Source organism: Symphodus melops (genome assembly GCF_947650265.1).
Source record: "Symphodus melops genome assembly, chromosome: 15".
NCBI classification, from domain to species: domain Eukaryota; kingdom Metazoa; phylum Chordata; class Actinopteri; order Labriformes; family Labridae; genus Symphodus; species Symphodus melops.
The window spans coordinates 17,165,922-17,191,386 of record NC_136705.1 but is presented as its reverse complement, the minus strand read 5'-3'; the positions used below and the strand labels follow the sequence as shown (position 1 = coordinate 17,191,386).

Sequence of the window (25,465 nt, the reverse complement as noted above, 5' to 3'; positions counted from 1 at the left end):
TTCATTTTAACCTCTCAAGTGTGATACTGCAACTATTTATGTATTTTCACCCCATCCCCATGGGAACACTTTGGAAGGTAATGGGATTTTCTTGGATTGATTGAATTAGGCTATTCCACCATGTAGTGGTGAAGTTTCCATAGTAGGAGAGAGGAGCCAAAGTGGAAGTGGGAAAAATTCCTCTGTAAAGCATTTCTGGCTGTTTCACACTCCGCCTTGGAGGGAAGTCTACAATGGCTACAGTATAACATAGCCCATGAAGACATTTAAGTTCATTTTTATTCATTTTTTAAAAAGAAATTGGGTTATTGCAAGAAAAACAACAGAACAGAGGAAACCCTAAAATAAAGGTAGTAACTTTCTTTTGGTTTGTTCATTTTTTTTAAATGTAGTTTTGCTATTAGTATCGTATCGAGATGCCAAACACTTATTTCCTTGTTTAGCATCAATGAAGCACAGTAACACAAAGTAGCACATGAGAATCGTAAATGCCTGAGGGAGGACCGCAAATGAGCATTCCAACTTTTAAGGGGTCTATTAGGTTTTACTCAAATACCGTTTCAAACTGTGCGTACGCGCGCATAAAGAAATGTATAAATGTTTTCATTAAATATGCGAATGGAGCCTTTACTTGTGCATTAAGCCGCTATACCTTCAAGAAATGTAGGTTTGTTTTTCTGTCATTTTTCCGTGTCTCCCCCCGCGGTCATGGTTGCGTCCAAACGCGGATATTGTTACAATCACTGCTGAAGGCTGAAAGCTGCAGCGAGCCCTCAGCTGCTCGCAGTCCTGCTCAGTCCTGTGCTGGCTGCGCTCAAACCTGCGGCTGCAACTGCGAGAAACTTTTATTTTTTTGTGTTACTTTCTGGTTTTAACTTTTGTTGAAGATGACCTAACTTCGAAAGAGAGCCTCTGCTGGCCAGGTAGTAGGGTTATTTGTCTTGATACAACATTGTTATAACTATGTTGAAGCATAATGTTTCTTCTTCGGCTGCTGTGAAGTTTACTTTGTCTGCTGCTCATGCTGCTGGGTTTCCTCTTTGACTGAAATGTTAGATGACAACATAGTAAGGTTATTTCTCATTTTGGTTGATTTGTTCATACAGGCACAATGCCACGGTAGTCTCCAATACCTTTGAATTACATTAGGCACAAACATGTATCTCGTTAGGTCTTTGTATATTTCAATATAGACAACAGCTTAGTTGTTAAAACCTGTTTTGACCAATTCGTTTGCGTTTGCTTATTTAACCTGACCTGCCCTATGCTGGCATTAAACAAAAGTTATTGCTAAATAAGTTGTTTTAGTTTAGGTGCACACATGAAGAAAAGCAGGAAAATACACTCCCATGTATGTATGTATGTATGTATGTGTGTGTGTGTGTGTGTGTGTATATATATATATATAGCACAAATAAATCAAGCTGAGGCTGCTCATAGTCTCTGTTGGAGGTATAAAATATTACTGTGCAGCTCATATTGACATTCATCTCTCCACACCACAGGTAGTGAGGAGAGACTGAGAGAAATTTGAGTGCTTTGAGCCATGAGGCCTAGTTGCATAGCCCCCCCACCCACCACCACCACCACCACCACCCAGTTTGGTTTGCATATTAATTTCAGAGCTGTTCAGAAGTTGAGTCATTTTTGTGTGTGGGAAGAAGCCACTTTATACCAAATTATCCTTCCTCAATTTCTATTAGTTTCCAGAGGCTACCTTCTTGAGCTCCGATCAAAAGGTTGGCTACACTCACTTGTTGGGCCTTGGTCATGACAACTGGCATGTTTGCTTATGTTATTACACGTTCACGAAACTGAAACTGTGCACAATCTGGTGATAAGAACTGATAAGGTAAATACTCCCACCCTAAAAACCTTTGAAAAATTATAGTGAAGAGAATAAAGGAATACATGAAATCTCTTTATGATATATCTTTAAGTGTGCAGTTTGTGGCTTTGTTTCTTAATGACAGGACAGGGTTCATCGGGTCATTTTTTAACTACTGACCTCCTTAGCTCAAAAATCAAAAAGACAATTAATCCTCTGAATCTGAATATGGAGCACAGCGGCTGGCAGCCAAAGCTCTAAACTGCTTGTTCGTCAGTGTTGTTTCCTTCCTGTGGGGGTTCGGAAGTAACTGTTTTGCTTATGTTTTGCCCTCTCTAATATTGCACGACAGGTGGTTTATCTTTGTGGACACTATAAACACAAGACCATGAGGAACCATTTTGGCACCAGGGCATCGTAATTGAGAATACTTGGAAAAGTTTGATGCTGCCACCATAGCGGCTGTTGTCCTTGAATTGCAGGTTTGGCCGGCTGTAGTTTAAGCAGGACATATTTTCTCCTGCTCAGAAAGGGGCTCCCACAAAATAAAGGCAGATGAAGTGCAGGTGAGGTTAAGCAATGAGCTGAGCAAAGATTTAATTATATATCAGCATTATTGTCTAATTACAAAGGATGTTGATAAGTGTGACTCCAAAAATACTGGTTAGGCTCAGAGAGAGCATGTTTGAGAGAGATCTGCCTTTCCAGTTTGGAGGAGATTACAATGATTACACCTTTCTTTGATTTTGACAGTAAACCACGGCAGGAATGTGAGTAAAAACAAGCCCCATTTTAGTCTTTCATCATGCGAACCAGCAAATATGTTGCTTGGTGTACCTTTCGATTTTTATCTCTTAAGGGGCGTAAAAAAAAGTTCTGTAACGGTGCAAACAACCTGTACTAAAAAATATGTATTTTTATTTGTAAACTTTTTTTAAAATACACAAATGTTTTTTAGCCTTCAAAACTTCTTTTTTTACTTCGCAAAGTCAGGACCTAAATGCACCCTACACAGATTTGGTTTTAACTCAAAGCATGTCTAAAATGCTGCCCAATTATCTGAAAGGAGAGGAAACAAGTAACACATTCTCATCACAGTTGCTAATAAGCACTTTTATTATTTTTGCTGAAGCACAACTTGATGCCCTGCGATTGTTCTCGACAACAACTTGGGCATTATGGGTCTGTGGACTTGCCTCGCACACACTATAGACGTAATTTATGGACGCAATTAAGGCCTGTGGGTTTTACAGGGGATCACTCTGCACTCCAGTGTGTGCTCAAGACGCACACATTTGCAGCCTCTTTGTGTTGCAGGCAAAAGGCCCTATTAGAGCCCCATTCTGTCAGTGGGCAGCTGTGTGCCTGTGTGCTGAGCAAGCCACTGGTCCTTTCTCCCTCTGTGTGTACAACTCTCTCTCTCTCTCTCTCTCTCTCTCATTGCACACACAGACACACACTTTCAATCCACTGTCAGATTCTCACTTTCTAACTTTCTCTCTTTATTAAACTCACTTTTTTTCCCTGATGTTTGTGCTGTTGCTTGTCTTTCTGCTCTTCTGATGTTCGTTCCCCTGTTCTTTGGCCTGAGGCATTATGCAAAGCTTCCAGAAAAGGATTGTTAGCCATGCCTGTCTGTGCCTCCATGCTACTCTCTATTCATCTCAGAAGCTTCCCTTTCTTCTCCCTGACCTGCAGTCATAACTGCTGCCGTTCCAAACACACAGAAACCTCGTCCACACTGAGCTTCAAGGAAGTTAAAAACACGTGCCTCGGTTATTTCTATCTTCAGTATAACCCTGTGAATGCTCTTATTTCTCTTATGTTTATTCTTTCCTCATTAACATGATAGATTTGTAAGTCTGGCGTCTCGACGCCCACAGAGCCAGAGACCTGCAGCTGAAAAGAAAAGAAAAGAGGCATTCTCACATACACCAGAGAAGCACTCCCCCAACCCCCCAAAGACAGCCACCAGACCCTACTTAGAGATGAAAAGCATTCTGGGATGCAGTAGGAATGCTCCCATCAACACGACCCACTTGTGTGTTTCTGCTTTTTAAAAGTGAAGAATCGTATTTTGTAGTTTTACCAAACAGTTCTGTTTTTTTTATTGTCCCTCAAATGAGTGATTTTTACGTCCCCGGGGGAGAACTGTGAGTCTGAGTTTGTTTGCATCTCCAGTCTCTGATGTTATCAACGCTTTGCATATAGAAATTGTCAGTGTGTCTGTATGTGTGCACAAACCTATAGTCTGGATGAGCTCATGTTTTGTCTGCTGTTGCCTCGTGTCATCATAACACCGCTTTCATGAGTGACAGTGGTTGGCATTGTTCTCTTTATTTTCCTCTGCCACTTTGGATTGGCTTCTCCTTAAAAATGTCAGCCATCACATAGCTCCTGTGTGAATCATGCAGCGTGGAGATGGCTTTGTCTGTGGATCCAGTCTGTTAAATAAATATCAGTATGCTCTGCTGGCATCTCTTGAAAAAAGGAGAAATGAAAGATTTCATTGGTGTTTGGCACAAACAGCCGTTTTTTATCTATTATTAGAAGCTGGTTTTCTTTTTTTCTTTTTTTTGCAGCTGTGACAAAACTCAAATGCCCTGTTTTATTTCAACAGTTGTCGCCAACAGCTTATCCACAAGCCTGACACTTTTTTAGTTTATTTTGAACATGCAGAAGTAAAAATCAAAGAAAAAAGAGAGAAGACACTTATAATAAAGTAGCTTGTTGTGCAAGACGAGGCTTGAGAACAGAGCTCAAAGATGTTGGTCTCCACTGTATATTCTAAGTGGTTGTCATTAGTTGGGTTCCAGTTTGTCAGCATGTTTTTTTTATACACCTGCAGGTAATTCCATGTAACAGCATGAGCCTAAACACCAGCAAGCAGCTCAGCTGATTCACTGCAGGAAGTAGGGAAGGAGGTTGGGGAGATCTAACAGAAGAAGTCCAATTTATAGCCTGCTAACATTTTATGACTGATGGTAAAGGTTCTGCTGTACCTTCTTTTTTTTTTCTTTTTTTTTTTGGAGGGGGGGGGGGTGATAAACAAACAACTTGAGGGGGCTAAAAATCTTCAATCTCATTTTAAAACCTCCATAGCTCTCTCTGTTAAGCATTCAGAGGGTCCACGGTGACCTGAGCCCTCCAATGAATGAACCGATGGAATGCTAGTTATAGTTCTCTTTTACCCACTAAAACACACTCGGATCACTTCATACACCCCCCCACACCATGACTGTTGCATTATGTAACTGCAGTAATATCACCTTCTATGGCTGATTGTTAGCGACACTCTGCATAACATCATTTGCTTGTACAACATAGGAGTGGTCGCCCTTATAGAGCTAAGCAATTGGAGGGGATTGCAAGCAGCACTGGAGGCTCCCATGTAATGTATCCCTGATGGATTAGGACTCTGGTTAGTGTGCACACAGCAGACCAGGCCCTCATGTATAATGGAAGAAACCACAGACAGAGAAGGGTGGGAGGGGGTTGCAGTGTAATTAGTGGGGTACCTGATGTATGGAGAGTCGAGGCATGCGAGGGTCACTCCAGGGGGCAAGAGGCCCCATACCCTCCTCTACTTGAACTGAAACACCTGATCCTACGCCTGTCAAGCTTCTGGTGACTTTAGCAAACGAAGTCTTGCTCTGAGACAAAGGGGTCGACCCTGAATACATTTCAGACTACCTGTAAATAGAGAGGTTGTGTCTTGTTTGCAGGTTGCACATCTCTGTGCTGCGGCCTCTGGCCTATTCAATATTCCAGCAAACACAATCCCAGATTAAGAAACAATGAGCTGTCCGTTTATTGCTCTTTTATGTTTGCCTTTTTCACATGACCGGTTGTCACGGTTAGCCTCTGTTTTGTGTTGGTTGCTATGGCTTTTCAATTTCCAGGAAAACGAACGACCTAAGCCTGGCGTATACACTGTACGATATAGAGAATTTGTGGTGGAATGTCAGCTCACACTGTAGGATTGTATCGTTTAAGTCGCACAATTAAAGCTCCCGATTAATGAGCACACTATGTACGGATTGTCAGGCATGACCCCGGGAGCTTCCACTGTACGAGTAAAATCGGGACAGAGCAATCACTATTGTCAATAGAAAAGTCCGACAGACGGAGGCCAATTCAGTTGTTTCATATGCACAGATCAAATAACCTTCACGCGAGAACTAAAACGCTCCCACTCTCTCTTTCACACACATGATCGGCATCACGGATAAACACAAGCTCACGAGCAAATAAACCAGAATCAGCCGAATCAACTCGTGGCTCTGCTCACACCGTGCAAAAACAATCACGCGCCAGAAATTCATTTGACTTGTCATGCACGGTTGGTCCATGATTGGCCGACATGCCTCTGTGCACACTGCACAATTGATGATGCAAGTCTTCAAAATAAGATAACTCAGAAATCTAGAAAAAGTAGACGGGATTTAGCAGCTGTTTTTGGGTCTAAGTCGGCGTGTAGCTCGACCGTAAGAAGAAAAAAAAAAGGCTACTCAATGAATCTGACACAGATTCCTTTAATATTTTGTGTTTATAATTTTACATGACACGTTGCACTAATCGGCTCTTGGGGTTCAAATTGAGCAAAAGCAGACATCTTATAATGGTTGCCTTATTGTGAAGCTATGACTAATAAGAAATCCAAATAGAGCCAAGTCTTCACAACTTAATCCTACTTCCCGCTACAGCTCCTCTCCAATAACAGAATAAAACACAAACAACAGCCCAGATTCAGGGCTAAAGTAGGAAAATGAATTCTACCCATAACTCTCACACAGTGGGATTTTAAATAAGGGTGTAATTAATTATAGAAATTAGCAGTAAAGAAGAAAATAAGGATGAGGAACACTTCTGAGTTTGGAGGTCCTGTTCCTCTTTGAAAGTATACTTGGTAGTTAGGAGGGCATTGCATGGGTTACTCAGTATCACAATGCTTTGTGGTTATTACTTTTGTTGTCTCTCCGTCTGTTTTGTAATGAGCCACTGCATTCCACACCCAACTCAGCAGCAACAGAAGCACATGAACCACAAGGGAAGCACGGCCTGTGTACTGCAAAAGGAAGTGCACTTGCGTATGTGTGTGTAATATATTTATGCAAACTAAGCACTTGCCTGCCATAACTGGACTTTCAGGCTGGTGCTTTGAGAATGGAAAATCTCGAGAAATGTTTTGAGTTATGATTGCTGCATTGGTTTTCATTTAAGAGCTTAGTCACGGGTTACCACTCCTTTTATCAAAAGTAACAAGAATGCATATGATCCTTTCAGAATGGGGTGCATGTGCATTATTTACACGGAGGTTGATGGTTGCTTTTGTTTGAGAAACGTTGAAGGAAATGTACAGAGGGAGTCCAGATTCTGACTACTGACGAGGCATAAAGTTGGACTGAATGAGTTCTTCATTGTTCTGCACTTCTGAAGATCTAGTGGTGCGATGGCTTGTTGTTTTTGGCTCGTGTTGCTGTGCCAGTGGGTACTCGGGTGATGGCCAGAGTATTCAGTGGTATGTCTTGACCTCCCTAGGACCATTTTTACGACCCTTGGCCATTTTATATGAGAGAGGGGTGGCTGTGTGTTCACCCTGAATTAACAGTCCACACAGCAGACTTTCACAAAAGATTGTCTCTTACTTTTTGTCACCCCAGACGACAAAAAAATACTTGAGTGGGCAAAAGCTCCCTTTTTGATGTTTGAATTTTGTTTGCCATGGTTATATTCTCGATGTAAAACAGACATCAAGCAGCCATCTTGTGCACCATCAAATTTGTAGTAGCAACGCCATCCCGTTAGTGGAAACTGTTTGCGCTCACATTCAACCCTTTTGAAATAATCTGTTGTGTATTATGCACTCATCATCCCTGGAGTTTTTAGTTTTTTGGAGTCTAAATCATTATTTGTTTTGATAAGAGTTGGTTTCCTACAGCTGCAGCCACCGATCAAAGTCTTGACACCAGACGCACTCCGCACAAGTATGCAGTAACCAGAGCCAATTGGTGATGGACACCAAACACCCCGTCACAGAACTTTAGGGGGCCCCAAATAGGCTTCTATTCATCTGCCTGTACAAATCACAGCCTGGGCAAGGAGCCATATTATCTTAGCTGCCCTTTCTAGTGCCCTCCTGAGTCACTGGCTATTGTGAGCCAAGAGCCGCTGTCTGCACTCCGGCATACACAAATCTGACTAGAATTACCATCGAGTTTAGCGAACTGTGGAGGTCAAATTTTATAAATCAGCCTCAAATGTCCAAAAAGTTGTGGTTTCCATTCAGTGAAAAGGCTTCCTCTTACTGGTGGGGTTCTATAGACTTTTGCTTGGGAGTAGGAAGTATGAAAGCTGTGTAGAAGGCCACAACTCGGGCTGCTTGAATGACCGTTTCATTAAAATTGCAAATGGCCTCAAATTAAACAAATCTGAAGAGAAATCTGGCACATCAAATTGTAGAGTTATGCTTCATTAAAGAGTGATTCCATTATTGAAAACAGTATTGTATGGTTACCTATATAAGCTTTACCAACACCATTGCAGTATCGGCTCCTGATACTGTATAAAATATCAGTCCACCGTCTTGGTGTAAGTGTAGAGTTTTTTAACGATAATGTGTATATTTTGGAATCAGATGGGTACTCTGAGTTGTCCAATACTGAAGTCTATAGGCTTGGCAGTCAGTCATGGGAAAACAGTCAAATGTATCAGAACATGTCTACTTCATGTGGTATCACAGGAGGCTTTTTAAAATGATTATTTACGTATAAGATTGTATCGGGAAGAGGCAAGAGAAACCATTATTTTCAATGTCTTTACAGTTACACACTACACTCTCTGCCTGAGAGGAGAGAGGGCTGCAAGCAGTTGAGCATATCTATCTTTTTGGGTAGTTTCTAGCATTGGTTTACGCATTACTGTATTCGCTATTGTTGACCAATTTTCATTATTACCACACATAGGGCTTTAGACTTGTTTTGCTTGCTTTAAGGGCTTGTAAAGGGTGTGCAATTTGGGTTGTGACACACAATTGTAATCGAAGTTTCCATGTTTCTGTGTTTTCTTTAGTATGGCAGAAAGTCAAACAATCAATGTCTTGACATAAAAGACAAATCAGCGAAGACTTACTTTAAGTAGTAAAAATGGTAATTAATCAGTGCAGCCTGCCAACTTGCGCTCTACAGTTCTCACTCCATTATGTCCTGGTTTCCCCATCATGAGGAGTCACTTCATTAAGTAAGCATGGCTCCAGGTCTGAATTCACACTCACTCTGCCCTCTCCCATGACCCGGCTTGCCAGTCACTACACCAAACAAACACATGAGCGCAGGTTAGCATAAACAGACAACATGTTCAGACACATTTTTCTAACTGTCCCAGGTGATGTTTTTGCACTGATGTAAAAAAGAAACTGCAGTAACAGCACAACGGTCATCTTTATCAACTCCTACAATGTCTAATACATCACACCAAAACCCTGCTCCATCACTGCTCTCATTACTCAGTGTCAGTCCTAATCAGTCAAGTAATCTGTAAAACTGATCAAGAAGAACATTCCCTTCTCGTCTGACTCCCACCACCAGCACCAGCCCCTCTCGCCTCCGGAGGCCCGGTTGTGCTCCACTGACTCTCGGGGATAAATGGAGATAATGGGAGTCATATGGTAGCAGTTTGTTTGGGGCAGACCTACATGAAACATAGTCTTTATGAAGTCGTGTGGCCGAAGAAGAAGACAGAAAAAGATCGAGATGACAAAGTGAAGTAACAAGACATGACTAGACTGGTATCAAAATTGCGATATCAAATCCTTGTGTGAACAAGCTGCTTATCTTTTTCTTTCAGATATGTCAGGGATTCTTCCTCACTGCCCCACAAAACTCATTTCATTCTTAGTGAGCCCTTTCACGTCCTCTCTGAGGCATGTTATATAAGTGGAACCACCCTTACTTAACATGAAACCACATGTTACACGAGCAGGATAACATACTATGCCTGGAAGATCCATTAGCCTCGTGTGTCAATCCACAAAAAGCAAAAGGCTGTTATAAGCTCGCAGTTGATTGGGGGATCTAAACCATGCTCATACTCTCTAATTGGATGCCGTCGTGTGTTTTGTGGTTGGCTAATGAAGGAGAGAAGCCCGAGTGGAGGTCACTGCAGCTACTCCTCCTTTTTTCCCATACTAAAGAAAACATAATTGAAGCTGTCACCATTTACCTTAATCTTTGCCATGCATCAAGAAACGCTGAGTAGAGCAGACATGACCAAAGAAAAACGTATATGGACCATCTGCCTTTCCGTTAAGTTCCTTCATATGTTAGAGGTTTGTGTTTGTGCATCAGCTACTGGCAGTACTTTACAAGGCATGTGGGTTTCTTAGCCACATCTGTAGTCATGAGATGTGAGTGATGTCTTCCCTGGATCAGCTTCACTTTGCTTTCTATTACTGCATGTTTACATTCCCATATGGTCTGTGGATTATGTTCCATTATTCAAAGGGATAGGGAAGAAATGTAGCCTATGGCAGCATGTTGTGTTTACCGAGACAGTATCTTTGCAGGCTCGAAGCTTTATTGAGAGTTGTTACAAGTGTCAGGGTGGTGAATGGGAAAACACCAGTCAGCACTCCTTTTTACTCTTTCAGCTGTAAAGCTACGCCTACTCAGTTGTGAGATATTGGTTTCCACAAGTTCATTTAGTAATGGGCTGACTTTGACAACGCAGGCATGTTTTTTGATTACAAGATTTTAAATTGTAATCAAAGTTAAAACAGCTTATTTGAATACTAATTTGGCGTAAAATTTGAATTTTTCTGTGAATACATCTTCAGTTATGTTAAAAGACAAAGTGTGGTTTGCCGATAGCCTTGGGGTTAGTGCCTGGGGCTATAGTCCCTAAAGTGGGCGGGGTCAAATCGGACCTGTAGCTCCTTTCCCACTTTCTCTCTCCCTCATCTGAATCTATCCGTTGTCCTGTCTCTAAATTAAGGCATAAAAATTCCCCCCCAAAAAACTTTAAAACAAGACGACATGAATTCATAATGAATAAACAAGGGAGTCTCAGGAGAATTGTAAAGACGTTAAAAGGATGGTTGTCATAATTTTTGCAAGTTATCAAAGGTGGCAGGCTAAGCAGAGTCTTACTCTATAAAACAATAGCTTGCCTTCATATACACTCTTTGTTTGGGAATATCAACAGCATTACAGAAAAGTGATTATGAAGCTTCTTTATTAAGTGCACAATGATCTCACTGGTTTCTCAATGTTAGTGTGATCCGCCCCTCTTGCTGGCCCATGGGGAATTTTCCTGACTTTACCCATCTGCATTCACACTTAGACTAACCCTAACTTCATGCTGAATTTTTTTAACAGGACTGCCAGGAAAAAGTCAGAGTAAAGTCAGGGTGAAAGATTCTGTTGTTTACGTTTACACATGCTGCTCACCCTTTTTGAAGTTTCTGGCAATGGCACTCGGCTTTGCAAAATCTGAGCTGTGTTTAGGACCATTTCTTTCATCACTTTCTTTGCAAGCCACCCATACTAAAGCCATTTCTTTGCCATTTAATGTTTGTTTTGTGTGGACCTATGTAGCATAAAGAAGTGTTGATTATATTCTGATCATGTTAAATGACTTATTATTTTTTTTCTGTCTCCCATTTCTTTCACAGGGATTGGCCCTCCTACCTCACAAATCCCCTTCATACGCACTTGAGGGCTGTTCTGCTGATGGGAGGTCTCTAAACCGCTCGTCTATTTTGCCCAAATGCACTGTCTGCCCTCCACCCTCATCTAAGATGGCTGCCTATGGCCTTGTTCTGCACCTGATAAGACAGGAGTACTGCTGTGTTCTACCATGGTGATCATTTTCTTGAAAACACTGGAAAAGAGGAAGGGTGTCAATGATGTAAGGCCCACGAGCATCGAGAGACGGCTGGTGAGAGAAATGAAACCTTTAGAGTTTCACACAAAGCAAACTGGTTTGAAAAATATGTTCCCAGTGTTTCATTTTAAACGCAGTAGACACGATTAGATAAGATAACATTTCATTGTTTGAAATTTGGCTTGCATAACAAGCTCAGAAATCCTCGCATCCTAATCGTACAGAGCGTACAAACAGCATAAGTTACATTAAAAATGTAAAAAAAACAGTTCAGCAGTGACAGAGATATATAAATAATGATAGTAGACTGTCCATGTAAAAAGTTTAAAGTGCTTACAGTCCATGTGCCCAGGTCAGGTACATAGGCTACAACAGAAGGAAGAGGTCATAGATGGTTTTACATTAACTCTGACAGCTAGCATACCATACCACACTATCCTGTTTGTAATGGGAAAACAATGAGTACATTATGTTTAGCTCTTCTTGGCTGTTAAACAAGTTCATATAACTTTTACTTTTATCAGTTAATCTTTTTAAAAGGCCTGATGTTTAGCCATACTAATCGTTGCATTGAACACAATAGCCAATATTTTGACAATGTCTGGTACCTTAGAAAACCTTTTTTGTTGTGGTAATAATCTCAAGGTGAGTCAAAGCAATGTATTTAAGCACTTTGCTTTTGTCCTTTGTGGATACAGGCACCACCCTGTTTTACATTTAAACACAAGAGAGTTCTCTTATTAGAAGATGGGTGTGAGTGTGTGTAGGTAGACAAAATGGTTTTATAATTACATAAACTGAGATAAGCTAAAACTGCAGCATAAAACAGTTGTATTCTAAAGTTTAATATGACTATCTTTTGTCTTTTGAAAGAGCTAGCAGTTGTAGCCTATAAGTTTTCTTTATTTTTAGCCTTTCCTCCAAGCTAGGCTAAGCTAAACAGAGGAAAGTGTCTTTAAGAATGGCAATACCACAAAATAATCCAAAAATACTTTATTTGACCATGCTTAATTCTCATCTTCATAATTTTAACTCAAATACATAGGTTGTGTTCCTTTCCATCAGATAAATGCTAACAAAAGTTAGCCTATTCCACCTCTTTTAGCTTAGTTAGCTGGCTAGCTTTCAACTCTTTAGGGAAATGTATACAGCTCTTTTACAGCTAAATTGCTGATTTAGCTTGTATTTTCAAATTTCAATGATTTGCGGCTTAGTTCTTAGCAGGGATTGTGGGTGTGAGTGTTTTGTGCCTTTATTTGGTTATGAGATTGGTGAAAGCATCAGATTCAAGGTTCAAGGTTCTTTATTTGTCAAATATGCCACATGTTAAACATACAGCACAGATGAAATTGCATAGATGACATGCTAAAGAGCAGAGTGAAATCGGGACCACTGATTTATTTATTTTTGACCTGTACATCTTTGCACATAGGATGCATGTCCTAACCACTAGGCTAAATTGGCGCCCTAATTATGATATCAATTACATTTAAACAAATCAGGAAGGGCTAAACTAAAATGATAAAGTTGGAACTAAGCCCAACTTTAATTTCCCCTTTAAGTACGAGAGTCAAATTATTTTTCATTTTATCACTGGTTAAGCATTTTCTGGTTTTACTGATGTAGGCTACTAAACATGCAGGGATCGTATTGATATTCATTGTCTTATATGATTGTGGTTTGAAGGGCCAACATGTTAGGCTTCTGATTCTCATGCTTTGTTTTTTTCTCCTCCACAGTGTGACCTCCACACCATGAGTAGAGGGACCACCCTCTTCTCCTGTGGAACTGTGGGTGAGTAACAGAGGTTGCCTCAAATGTTTTCCATCTTGTACAAAAAAATGTAACAATGACAGAACATTTTCAAGGTTGTCTGTCATTTTGACCAATTCAACTATTAAGGGTGATCCAGTGTTGCATCGCACTCACACAGGCGGTCAGAGCTTTTTTAGTTTGCACACAATGTCAATTGCAGGGGTGATTAAATCTATCGGAAAGATGCACCATTGTCCCAGTGACACGTCCCGTGTACAAAGGCTTGTCCTCTAAGCAGATGACCAATTGGAATCCAATCTGTTCCCTTTCCTGCGTATCATTTCCCACTTTCTTTCTCCCTGATTTTCTGCTGTCCACTTTCCTGACTCTTAAATAATAGACATAAAAAAAAACACGTTTAAAAATGTGTTTATTATATTAAAGATTCCCCTCAGAGTATGTGGGCATTATCACTAGCCTCAGCAAGATGCATTCAGTAGCCTATAGTGTTATCTGGGTTGCTGATATTTGGAGTCTAGGCCTCTGAGGGCATCTGTGACAGCCACCGGTCAATCAGGGCTTGCAGGATTGTTCAAACTTTGAGTGCAAAAAAAGGTTTGGAGAAGTGTTAGCAATTACAGTCTCTAGTGTGGCAGCAAGGCTTGGGTTCAGCCTTCAGAACAAAATAAAAACAGCCATAAGAAGACATCTGTCTCAGGTTAAACATCAATTAATCTCCTCTAATGCTTTATCAAGCAAGTACCCAGTTCAACTGTGTTAACTCCAGATCTGGCAAGTAGATTAGGTGGGATACTTTGGTCATGACACATTTTACACATTTGATAGCCTGATGATTGTCCTCTGTAAACACTTGATAAGTTTGAACAAATCAAAGTCAGTGACCCCAACTGTAACCGTCTCATTGTTTATATCCTCTGTCTCACTTCTCCCTTTCCCCATCTGTCACTCATCCCCCTCTCATGATCAGGGTGCACCTGCCTCCACACAACGTTGCACACCGCTCTCATGGGAAATAACTGCAATTGAATATGCTGTTGCCTATGTCAACAATTTCCCTTCAGCTCTGTTGGCGTTGCAGCAATTGTCCCAGGTGTTAAAAGACATACACACAGGACCCCACTATCATTCAGTAGCTGCTCTTTCTTTCGATGGAGAGACGTCACAGGGAGGAGCGCGGCTCAATGTTTCCACTGTTAATGTTGACTTAAACATTGTCTAGCTGTCTCTTTAGTTTTACCAGCACGTTGTCTCTTACTTTCAAAGGGTGGCCTTTTGAAGTCCAATCCCTTTCTCCCTTTTGTCAAGATGTTTTCGTAACATTCCTATCAGGTCGTCACTGTAGCCCCCGTGCATTGTTTGTCCGCCCCAAACACTGATTTCCGGCCAGCAGTCTGAGCGCTATAACGCCAGAATTAGAGAGAGGCATCCAAAAAGGACAGGACTTGGATCAGCTAGTCAGCAAGCTGCCAAAAAAGCTTCAATAGATTTACAATTTGATCTCTTAACTTCATAGCTTCAGTCACTTTACTGTAGGTTAGTTATGTTTCAGTTTCCAGTTCCATCTATACATTTTGGCAACTTGCAACTTATAGTTGATCAAGGATTTCCACTTCAGATCATTGCAATTTATATTTATTTGGAATATGTTACACATTGACATCGCACATAATAAAAACCAGTCTGAGGTCTGAGTAAAATAGAATTCTGCATAAAAGAGGAATATCTTTTACAAGCTTACACACAACACAATGCATTGTGGGATATATAACCGTAGAAAACGACATCTTCCTGTCAGCACTAGTTTGAACTTTGCAGCTGCAGTTGCTTCCTTTTAGGCTGACTTCCATCATTAAGATTGATGACATGTTTTTGCACCAAAGCTCATGATTTTCCAGTGTCTGTGCTTAGTGGTTTGTAATTCACTTAAGTAAATGTCATCCCAGTTACCAGTCAGTAATCTCATTTCTTTCTCCCAAACAGCTTGACTTTTCAGCAACCAAACCTCTTGCTTTTAGTGTTGGGAGAATCTTATTAATTACAACCTAAAGTATATTTAAGTGTTGTAAATGTTGTAAATTGAAGAATTATCCTACATGTTTTCCTTCACATTTATCTAATAGCTTATAATCAACATCATTTGCAGATTACACATTTTCATACTCTTTGTGTGTTTTGGATGTTGCAGATGCAGATCGGTGGCTGGACCGGGAGCAGAGCTGTGGCATCCAGCAGAGAGCTCCCTGCCAGTCTGGTGCCAGTCTGGAGAGCCTGTGGGATGTGATGCCTGAGCCGGGGAACTGGCACTGGGCCAAGAAGCCAGGCACAGCAATCACCAGTCTGATAAGAGATCTCAGCCTTGGTGATGGCAGCGCGAGCAGCCCCCTCTCCCTCCCAACCTCAACCCCTGCACACTACCCCACTACAGCCATCAGCCAAGCTCCGACAGCTCCTCCCAGCAAACGTCAGTGTCGCTCCCTGTCCCTCTCTGATGATTTCAGTGGGTCCCGCTCATCTTGGAAGCCCCAAGGCTCCAGAGTGTGGACGACGGTTGAGAAACGAAGGTGCCACAGTGGAGGAAGTGTACGAGGCGGAGGAGGGGGTTTCTCCAGTAGCAATTTTCCCACCATGCAACGAAGCTCCAGCTTCAGTTTGCCCTCACGTCCCAGCATCCCTTCGGACGGGGCTTTGGATCTGCCGTTCTTCAACCAGCGCCTGCCTGTCCACCCTCAATTCACCGCCTCTCCAGTCACCCCTACCTCTCCTTCCTCGCATCATCACCACTTTCTTTCCCTTTCCCATGAGCAGATCAGCTTGCCAGAGCTCCAAGGGGAGGAGGCCTCAGAGGCCAGCTCTTCTGACTCCACCCCAGAATTGGGGCGCCGGGCGAGCCAGAGAGCTGGGGTGAGGGGGTGTCTTTCTAGGAGCAGGTCCCAGCCCTGCGTTTTAAACGACAAAAAGATTGGTATGAAGCGCAGGAGGCCAGAAGATACCCAGGAGCAGCGGCCCTCTTTGGACCTGGCAAAGATGACTCAGGTTAGCTGGAAATACTGACCACGTTTGTTTACACGCTCAGACAAGCACGCACACTCACATTCCTATTGATGCATTTTATAATATTGATTCATTTCACAGAGTTTAGCTTCACTGTTCACTGATCAAACGTGAATCAGCATCGGCTTTAAATACAACCCTGTTTTAATGCTGCAAAAGGTCCTCTTGTGCATTTAATAGAACCCTCGACCAATACAATGTCTTTTTGTTCATTGGCCAAGGGGACATTTTAAAAGAGCTTCAAAAATAACGCTCTCTGGGTTGGATCTGAGCTTTATTCAAGATTTCTGGGTCGTGGGTCCAAGGCTCTTAGGGCCAAGTAATCGCAGGCCTCTCTCCCTCCCTCGAGCTCAAAAAAGAGGGGGGCGCACTAAAGATACATTCCTCATGTTTGGCCATGCTCTAGCAAACTCAGCTCCGGTTTATCATTCATTCACTCTGTTGAGTAAACATCCAGTCCAAAGATTTGACCCCTCGACCTTCATTTGCTTCCTTTCTGCAACTATCCTTCATTTCCTGTGTAGCTTTATCTCGCAATTCTCTGCCTTCATGATCAGAAAGTTTGAGCAACCAAATTAATCCAGGAATATTTGGATACACAGAAATCTGTTTTTTTTTTTTTGTCTTTCCCCATGACAAGAGTTTGTTTATTCTGTTGTAGGGCAAGGCAGAATGGCACAGCCAGCCAGAGAGTTGAAAATGACCCCCGGACAAAACCCAAACCCAAAATAGAACCATTGAAGCATTTTAATGACTTGTAATTTTTGTTGCTTGGCAGTGCTCCAATGTTTTTTATGGAGCCTAGTAAGATTTGATTCTGCACATCACATCCTGCTCCATCATTCACTGGAAAGCTCTTGAGAAATTCTGCGGAGAAGCTAAAACTCCCACCAAAGCCAAACTGTACTCATGATGGCATGACTCAGAATTTTCAAATGACGCAGTAAAAATCGTGTAATGTACTTTTTCCTGTTCGCTTATTCAAAAGTATCATCAGTTTATTCCTCCACCCTCCCTTCCTTTTCCAAAACGATTTGCGTTCCCAGCCAGTTGCCCTCAGGACCGAGCTAGGGTTGGATAAACAAGGCTTTGGTAATGGAGCCTAGCGAGTGTGTTTCCTCTAGTCATGCCAGCAGCAAAAAGATGGGGGGGGGGGGGCACGATGATCACACAGATATACAAACACGCACATGGAGTCACGTTTATGTTCCCTCCGGTTGCAGCTATGGTCGGATGCAGAGCCACACCTCTGCAGATGATTCTCACCTCTCAGCACTTCACACAGAGATCTTGTAGTTCCTACCTCAATTTTTAACCCGAAATGTCATGGTTGTTGAACAGACTTGCATGATTGCATGTGCTTCGTAATGTTGGAAGGAGTCAGGTTTTACAGGTTAGATGGGTCATGTCAGATCTACTGTTATTGTCCTCTCTTGCTTGCCTGCATTCAAGGTAGAAAGCAGTAAAAAAAAGAAAATGCAAATTACAGTGTCATTTAGAGCACAATGCTACTCTCTCTCTTGTTCAAAGGCTGCAATTAGTGTGTCCAGGAACTTAAACAGTCCTGGTTGTACTATGTCGAGCTGAATGAACGTGGTGGTTTGTCTCAGTGAGAGCTAAGGGAAAGCTAGAAGCTGGCAAACTTTCTGGAAAAGGAAGTGATAATGTGGAAACACTGGGCTGGTTACAACCTGCATCTGTTCTGGTGAAGACAGAACACAGGAATTACCGTCAGGGTTGGGACCAGATGATATTTTCACGCCTCTGTTGGGAATTTTGTTCTGTGCGTGATTTGTACCTGCGGTTATAAATGTCAGAATCACATTTCTGGCATTTGACTTTTTTTTACTTCAGCTGTTCTTGGTCAAACCGTATATGCAAACTTTATGCTGACTTGACCCTCTTTTTTCTTTTCTTTTCTTTTTTCCTGGCTGTGCACACTCTTTAACTCCCACTTGCAAATCTGAATAGGGTGTAGGCTCGGGATGTAATTATCGTTAAAACTTCTTCTCACACCTCCACACACGTATCTCTCTGCTTCTTCCATTTTAGGATTGAACAAGGTATGGAACAGAAAGATACGATTGGATGTTGTATAAAACGAATACAATATGACACACTTTACTTCCCCTCGGGGTGATTTGTCTTGAACTCCTAGTGCTGCATCAATGTAGCTGTCTCTACTGTAGTGTTGTTATGTAAAACAAACAAACAAACAAACAAAGAAGCACACCATTAAGAACAACGTACAGCATACTAGACATTACTCATAATGCTTAAGATCAGTCAAATACACAGCTCATTATGTGAACGATAAGACGACAACTTTGTTAATGCGACCCTCATACGTGTGGAGAAGCAATATGATCCCAAAGACAAGCAAAGGAAAACCGAAGTAGTCTTCTGTTGGTTTTTTTTTTTTTACATTCTTCTCTTCCCATGACAGAATGTCGTTACTTTCTTTTGCCAGTTGGATTGCAGTTTGGTTGTTTAAAAGTCAGCACGGGGATAAAGATTGCGAGGGTTAACGTCTAACAAGTCCCCTGTGTGTGTTGTCAGCGAAACATGGTGTGATTTGGCCTCTAGACTCCTCGACCACGTCAATGAAGGCGGGTGTGAATTCTGGGGATGCATGTCGTGCTAATCAGCTATAGCGAGACCGCTGCAGGGATTAAGACTGCGACTACCCCCAAAATTCCTTGACTATCCTCCCCGTGTCAGCCCTGGATATCCATTCCCTCTTCTGTCTGCTGTTTCATATTTATCCCTGGCTGCCCTTTCACCTCAGACCATTCATTGTTTAGCTGGTGGAACGAGCTGTCAGACTAAGAATGTTATCTCTTGATTCTGGGTCAGTTGCTGATGGAGCTACACTTTGTTTTTGCTGGAAATGGTCAGCCTGCCCAGTCTTATTAGGATGCTTTATGTATGTGTTGTCTCTCAAGCCATGTTTGACGTGGCATAATTTTATAACCGTTTTAGGAACAGTTGCTGGCTATCTGTTAGTTAGCTGTGTTAGCAGTAGAGGTGAGCAAAGCAAATTCTCGAGCCTGTTTTAGTGAAAGCTTGTGCTTACAGAAGAGCCATAGCCGGGTGAAAGATGGGAGGGTATTATTTCTGCAGTAAAGCTGGCAAGACAAACTCCTCTCTACTCTCTATTAATACCTTCTCCCTTCCCCAAGTTCAAACTCCTTTGCTCCTCCCCTCCTCTCCCCATCTCTCTCCATTCCTGGGATGGCAGGCATGGTGATCATAGCTGAGCATCAAGCCTAATGGGCTTTGGGAACACCCAGGTGGGCGTCTGAGGTGTGGCTCTCTGTGTGTAGAAGGACATGTCGAGACTTGTTCCAAAGGTACTGTCTGTACGCTCTGTGAGGCATCACTAATTGCCAATATGCCTTTACACATGACTTTTGTTTTGATCAAACTTTTCTCCGGCTCGACACATTTATCCCATTCATCTTACTTCCATGCATGTCTGCCGTGCACTCTCTCTCTCTCTCTCTCTCTCTCTCTCTCTCTCTCTCTCTCTCTCTGTGGCACAGTGAATACCAGCCACTCACACACGGAGCAAAGCAAAGGCGTTTGTACGCCGACAGAAACACAGACAGTTGTTGTTGCAGAGGTGTGCAAGCATGTCGCCTCGACGTCAGGAATGAGTTAAGTTCTCTTGTTCTTTCTCGCTCCTCTCTGCCCTCTCTTTTGTTTTTCAGTTGTTTACTGTTGGAGTTCTGTTTGCCTCTCCCTCAAAGCAGTGTACCGCTCAGTGTTGTTTGCTGACCTCATTTCAGCTCAGAGCGAAGCCAAATAACCATGCTCAAACACTCAAACTTGTACATAATGTGCAGAGTAAATTACCTGCATGTCGTTTTCTGTGTGTGCTGTGTGTGTGAGTGCATTGTTTCTGGTCGAGTTCACAGAAGGACATTTGACACAGTTTGTTAGCAGGGTGGTGTTTGTTGTTTGCTCTAATTATCAGGAGAATATTTGTCTAACTTATGGGCTTGTGCTTCACCTGCAGCAGCTGTGTTTTGACACAAAGGTTGCTGCTTTGTTAGACTACTGGACTAAATACAAAGAAAACGAAAAGTTATGTTCATACACACAAATCCAGTGCTGCTCAGATATGGAAACAGTTACAATGCCGAAGACTGTCCTCGTAGGAAAATCTGTTTTTCATACTATTTCACACGGTGGGCATAGTCCGCTGTGGTAAACAACATGTACTAATGAAGTGCATGGGCAAAAGCTTTTTCATATTTGATTTGTTAATTTAGGACAGTGCACATTAATCATCACAACAAACAGCGTCGTTGTAAATCTGCCTGAATTAGCACAAAAGCTACGTTCCATCCGTCGTCCTAAAAGGCAGCTACTAACAAAAAACACCATTTATAACTGTGCAATATTATGTTTTTTTTAACCAATGTTTGAGTTTTATTTTCAAGGTTAAGTAGTTCTCACAGTCCCCGACATGTGATGGTGATTTGTTCCAGGAATGTGTGCCTCGAACAGACACCACTTTTTAACCAAATGTAGTCCCACGTCTCTGACTACATTACAGCCTGTGCTCTGGTATTTATCCTGTTTCTTTGCGTAAAGTACCAAACCATGGGAGCTACATGTTATCAACATCAGCTGCAGTCATTTTAATGTTCCCAAGAGATTCCTTTCTTTTCTTTTTTTTTTAACAGAAAGCCTTTTTTAATACTTAATATTTTTTGACAACATGTCGGGATTCTGCCTGTTTGCTTTGACTTTGACTATCCTGATTCAAATATTTGAGCCCCTTAACTGCACGTCTGTTGTGCTGCTGAAAAGGTGAATCCCTCAGTGTTCTGATTTTCACAAGATTAAGAAAGGTGCTCAGTTGGAGGGGCATTAAGGGCAGCGTGTGTGTATATGGTTTGCATTTCTACCATCTGGCTGGGGGTTTGCTGTAGTGAAAGGGGGACGACTCTCCGGCAGAGCTTGGTTCACAGCAGAACTCTTATCCTGCCCCCCCCAACCCCAAACCCCAAACCCATACCACCACACCCATCCAAATCCCAGCAAAACTTGGTAGATTTTATAGAAAGCATATTGTGTAAAAGCTGCCTCTCCACCTCTTTCTCATCTGCTGTGATAGTTGGTATGGGAGAGGGGGTGGGACGCTCTGGGTTGGAGACAGAGAAGAGAGAGATGACTTAGAAATCCCCTTTTCCACACCAGTGGGGTAACTACAGCAAAGGCCCCTCACTCCACGCACAGCCACACAGCAGATGGAATAAAATCTTGTGTTTGAGCGGCTTACATGTTAATCCTGAAAGAAAGAAGAAAAAAAAAATCGGACAGCAAAAAATCTTGCATTTACGTTTTCCTCTGGACCGTGGTAAATCGGGGTTGGGGAATATATTGAGCCTACTAATGTAAGAGTTAAGGAAGGGAGACTCCCTGCTCATTGTAACAGGAAAAGCAATGTCCTAACACAGAGGGAAACATTAGGAGGTGTCTGTCATGTAAGCTGAGGCTCTATAGAGAAAACCTCATCTCTATTCACCTCCATGGCTACAACATCTGCTGCTGGGGCGCTCCCGAGATCATTAACCCCTTCACTGCGCAAGTACGCTGCCTCTCTTTGTTGCAGGGAGAAATTCAGATTTGAATGAGAGAGCATGAAAGCGAACTGGCAGAACAACTTTTGAGTGAATTAAATCTCTTTAAGGTCAAGCAGTGGGAGCAAAAACTCATACAGATTCTCCCTGGCTATGCCTTTGGTGCAGACGTACAAAACAGCTGTGAATAACAAAAGCTTAAACTATAAAAGTCCTTCACTTTCCAAGTTTGGGTTTCCATCATGCGGTGTGCACAGTGATAAACAGGCCCAGCATAGTTTGCAACAAGATACCTTTTAGCGGTGTGCAACCCATCCCAGTGTTTTTTCAACCCAGAAGGTTTACAAATTGTGTTTTTCTTCTATGGCTTGTGTTTGTACTCGTGTTTACACGCTCACATGCTGTCGATGAAAGGGAAAGCCAGTTTTTGCCTGCCAAGGCTGTAACCTGATCTCAGACTGACTTTCTAGAGAAAAAAAAAAAACCCTGAGCTTGATTCTTCCCTGACAATCTTTTCTACGTTTATAGCCTAGTCAGAATAAAGCCAGAATGCGCCATGGGCATACACACCGACATCTATTTTTCCTTTTTGTCTCCACTTTTGCAGAAACTTCAGACGTTTCAGAGCTTGAGTTGGCCCGGATTCTCATCCACAGACAGCTGCCGGTCCACCCTGCCCCCTCCCACCACAGGGACCTTCACTCATCTAGACTCAGACTTCGCTGCTGTTTCCGAGCTGGGACTGGAGTCACGGCAAGAAAAACGCAAAGATGACGAAGAAGAAGATTCATCCTACGAGGAGCTGGACAGCGACTCGGCTTGTAGCATTGACTCGCAGCCCGGGTCTCCTGTAGACACACTGGGCGCTAAACGTCCCCTCTGGAAGGGTGATTGTGGGACACAGAGGGACATTTTCCAACTTGGAGGAGAGTTGGATCTTGACCAGATTGAAAGAAACTGAACACTTTTATAGAAGTCTTTAAAAGAAGACCATGTCTGGACTTTGGTAGAATGTAAATGGACTTTGAGGTTGTACCAAGAGATGTTTATTAAGACAGAGCGATTGAAGGAGTAGAGGAAGTGTTTTTCGAAGTTTGAAAGGAAAAGATGAGGAAAGTGATGGAGATGAAAAAGGATTTAGTAGGTTGTTAACTGCTGGCTTCTTATTGACACATTTGCCTTGAACATTCTCACTGTTCGAATCAAAAAGCAGTGACATTAGTTGTTGTTTTTATTGGGTATTCAGGTTAACTCAGGAGAAAGAAAGTGAGGGTTCGTCTTAATAAAAAAAAACCCAGCTGCCACACTCTCTTGTCAACCTGATGACCTTTCCAGCTAACCTTAGATTTGTAGTTATGTAGCAGTAGCTGGGCTCTCCTGTATTTAGCTTGATTTTTGTTTTTGTTTTTTAAGAGATAGAGGCATCAAGGATTGATGCTGATCCAGGGAGGGATAGCGGCACCCTTTGCTGTCCTCTACATTTGTTTGTGCACACACACAAACCAGACTTTTATTCTGAATGTAGGCCCAATAAGCTTTATGTGGAGTTCAGAAAATGACAGTGCCTTCTTTTCGATGCTCGCTTGCCCTTTAAGAAACCTCAATGGAAGCCACCTTTTCTGATCTTTTTTGTAGTTTCTTAATATGCAAATTGTATATTTTAATTCAACACTGAATCTCAAGTTTTCAGTCCTAATATCAATGTATATTTTTCTAAGTAACTGTGTTTTTTTATGAGCTGTTTGTGAAGGAGCAAGAATGCAAGGCCTTTCTTCTAACAGACATGAAATAAATGTACAACCTGCACTCATGTCTGCTTTAATTTCAGCCTGTTTTTTTTATGCTTTGCACTCGATACATAATTGATGTCGAAGCTTCATTTAACTCTGACACCAGGAAAGTCTGAAAAAGTTTCCAGCTACATTTAGAAATCAAACCCATTGCCTATTTCCCAGAATTGAAATGTTTTCTTTTCACAGTAGCTAAAGTTTATTTTTAGCTTTACATGAATGCAGCAGGTTTAGTAATTATCTGTCCAATGTCCTCATGCTGCCCACCAGTCCCAAACAAAAAAGGCAGGAAGTCTAGACGGGGTATAACCCTGGTCGGTAACCCAGCAGTGACAAAAGGAAGTGATATCAGGAGAATATGTCCAGAGACCTGCGAGGCAGACAAACAGACACATCAGCCAGGCGAATCTGTTCCTCCCTGGGATTTCCTATCATGTCTCTCTTATGTCTGTCCAAGTGGCTGAAACAACCTCTAAACACCTGCTGCTTTTATAATCCTCACTTTTGTAGGGGTCTTTTTCGATTTTAAACTGCACTAAAAGCAAACCTCTCTAGTGTTATTAGCAACCAGGGGGGAGGGGCTGAGTAAAGAAATAAAGTGATAGGACATATTGTTTTTCTGAAACTGGGAGGAAAGCCCTGGCTGCATAACAGTGTTTACGTCCATAACAGGATGTTCTAGCCAGTTGCAGCTTTTTCCTTCAATCGTGGCCTTGAAGAAAGGTGAACTCCTGAGGTGTTGGCTTACACAAACAACTACGAACGCGCTTTTATAAATGCCCTAAATGTAGATGCTTTAAAATCTGGGTTGGATAAAAAATATATTTGCTGTAAATGTTCCTACTTTTCACCAATGGGTGAGAGTTTGACTCTTGTCTCCAGATGTTGCACAAATTCAAATGAATTGATAACAAATGACAGGGTGCAGATTAAGGTGGATGAAAAAGGGGAAAAAGAGGCATTTGTTCACACCTTTCACTTAGCACAAAAGGCTGGAAACGTGAATTCCCATTGCCATTGACTATATTCTGCTTGCTTGCTGCTTCTAAAGGTCAGTAAACCCCACACATGAACACACACACGTTTCCTCTCCAGCAGGAAGTGGCAGGCTAAGCGGGGGAGAGAGTTAATATCTGAGCTAAAAGCACTATAAATAGAGAGTATTGTAGTTGTGGTGGGCGAGTGTAGACACTTGAGAGAGGGAGACAGGAAAAACTGCGTTACACAAATTTACAGCACCCTGGTCTGCGGAGCCTCGATTACGTGTGAAAAACATTGGCTGCATTTTCAAAGAGAGCTGTGTTTTTACACTGACAGCAAATTCACTTCAGCTATCCTTTGAGAACTTCAGAGGAGGTCAGAATAACCATGTCACTTTTATAGGCCCAATCTGATGTTCAAGTCCAGCTGAGTTGGATTTGTGCTTACAGAAGAGTATTTGTAAAATGTTTTTTTATATGAAATGATGAAATATTGATACATTCTAGATATCTTCTTTTAGGTGAAGCTGTGTTTTTGTTTGCTGCCATTACAAATGCCCAGTC

General features: G+C 42.0%; 1 protein-coding gene across 3 annotated transcripts; it reads left to right on the top strand.

Annotated features, from left to right (window-relative positions):
• The first annotated feature begins 763 nt into the window (after nucleotides 1-763).
• On the top strand, nucleotides 764-23,941 carry LOC306836204 (protein FAM53B-like). Of its 3 annotated transcripts, XM_079363185.1 has the most exons (5): nucleotides 764-923; nucleotides 11,499-11,764; nucleotides 13,450-13,504; nucleotides 15,672-16,519; nucleotides 22,739-23,941. In XM_079363185.1, the coding sequence occupies exons 2-5, from the start codon at nucleotides 11,684-11,686 to the stop codon at nucleotides 23,090-23,092; spliced, it is 1,338 nt and encodes a 445-aa protein (XP_079219311.1). In that variant the 5' UTR covers nucleotides 764-923; nucleotides 11,499-11,683; the 3' UTR covers nucleotides 23,093-23,941. The 3 variants fall into 3 exon arrangements, with proteins under 3 accessions (XP_079219311.1, XP_079219312.1, XP_079219313.1); XM_079363186.1 differs by lacking the exons at nucleotides 764-923; nucleotides 11,499-11,764 and adding an exon at nucleotides 12,290-12,355; XM_079363187.1 differs by lacking the exons at nucleotides 764-923; nucleotides 11,499-11,764 and adding an exon at nucleotides 12,401-12,473.
• The last annotated feature ends 1,524 nt before the right edge of the window (nucleotides 23,942-25,465 follow it).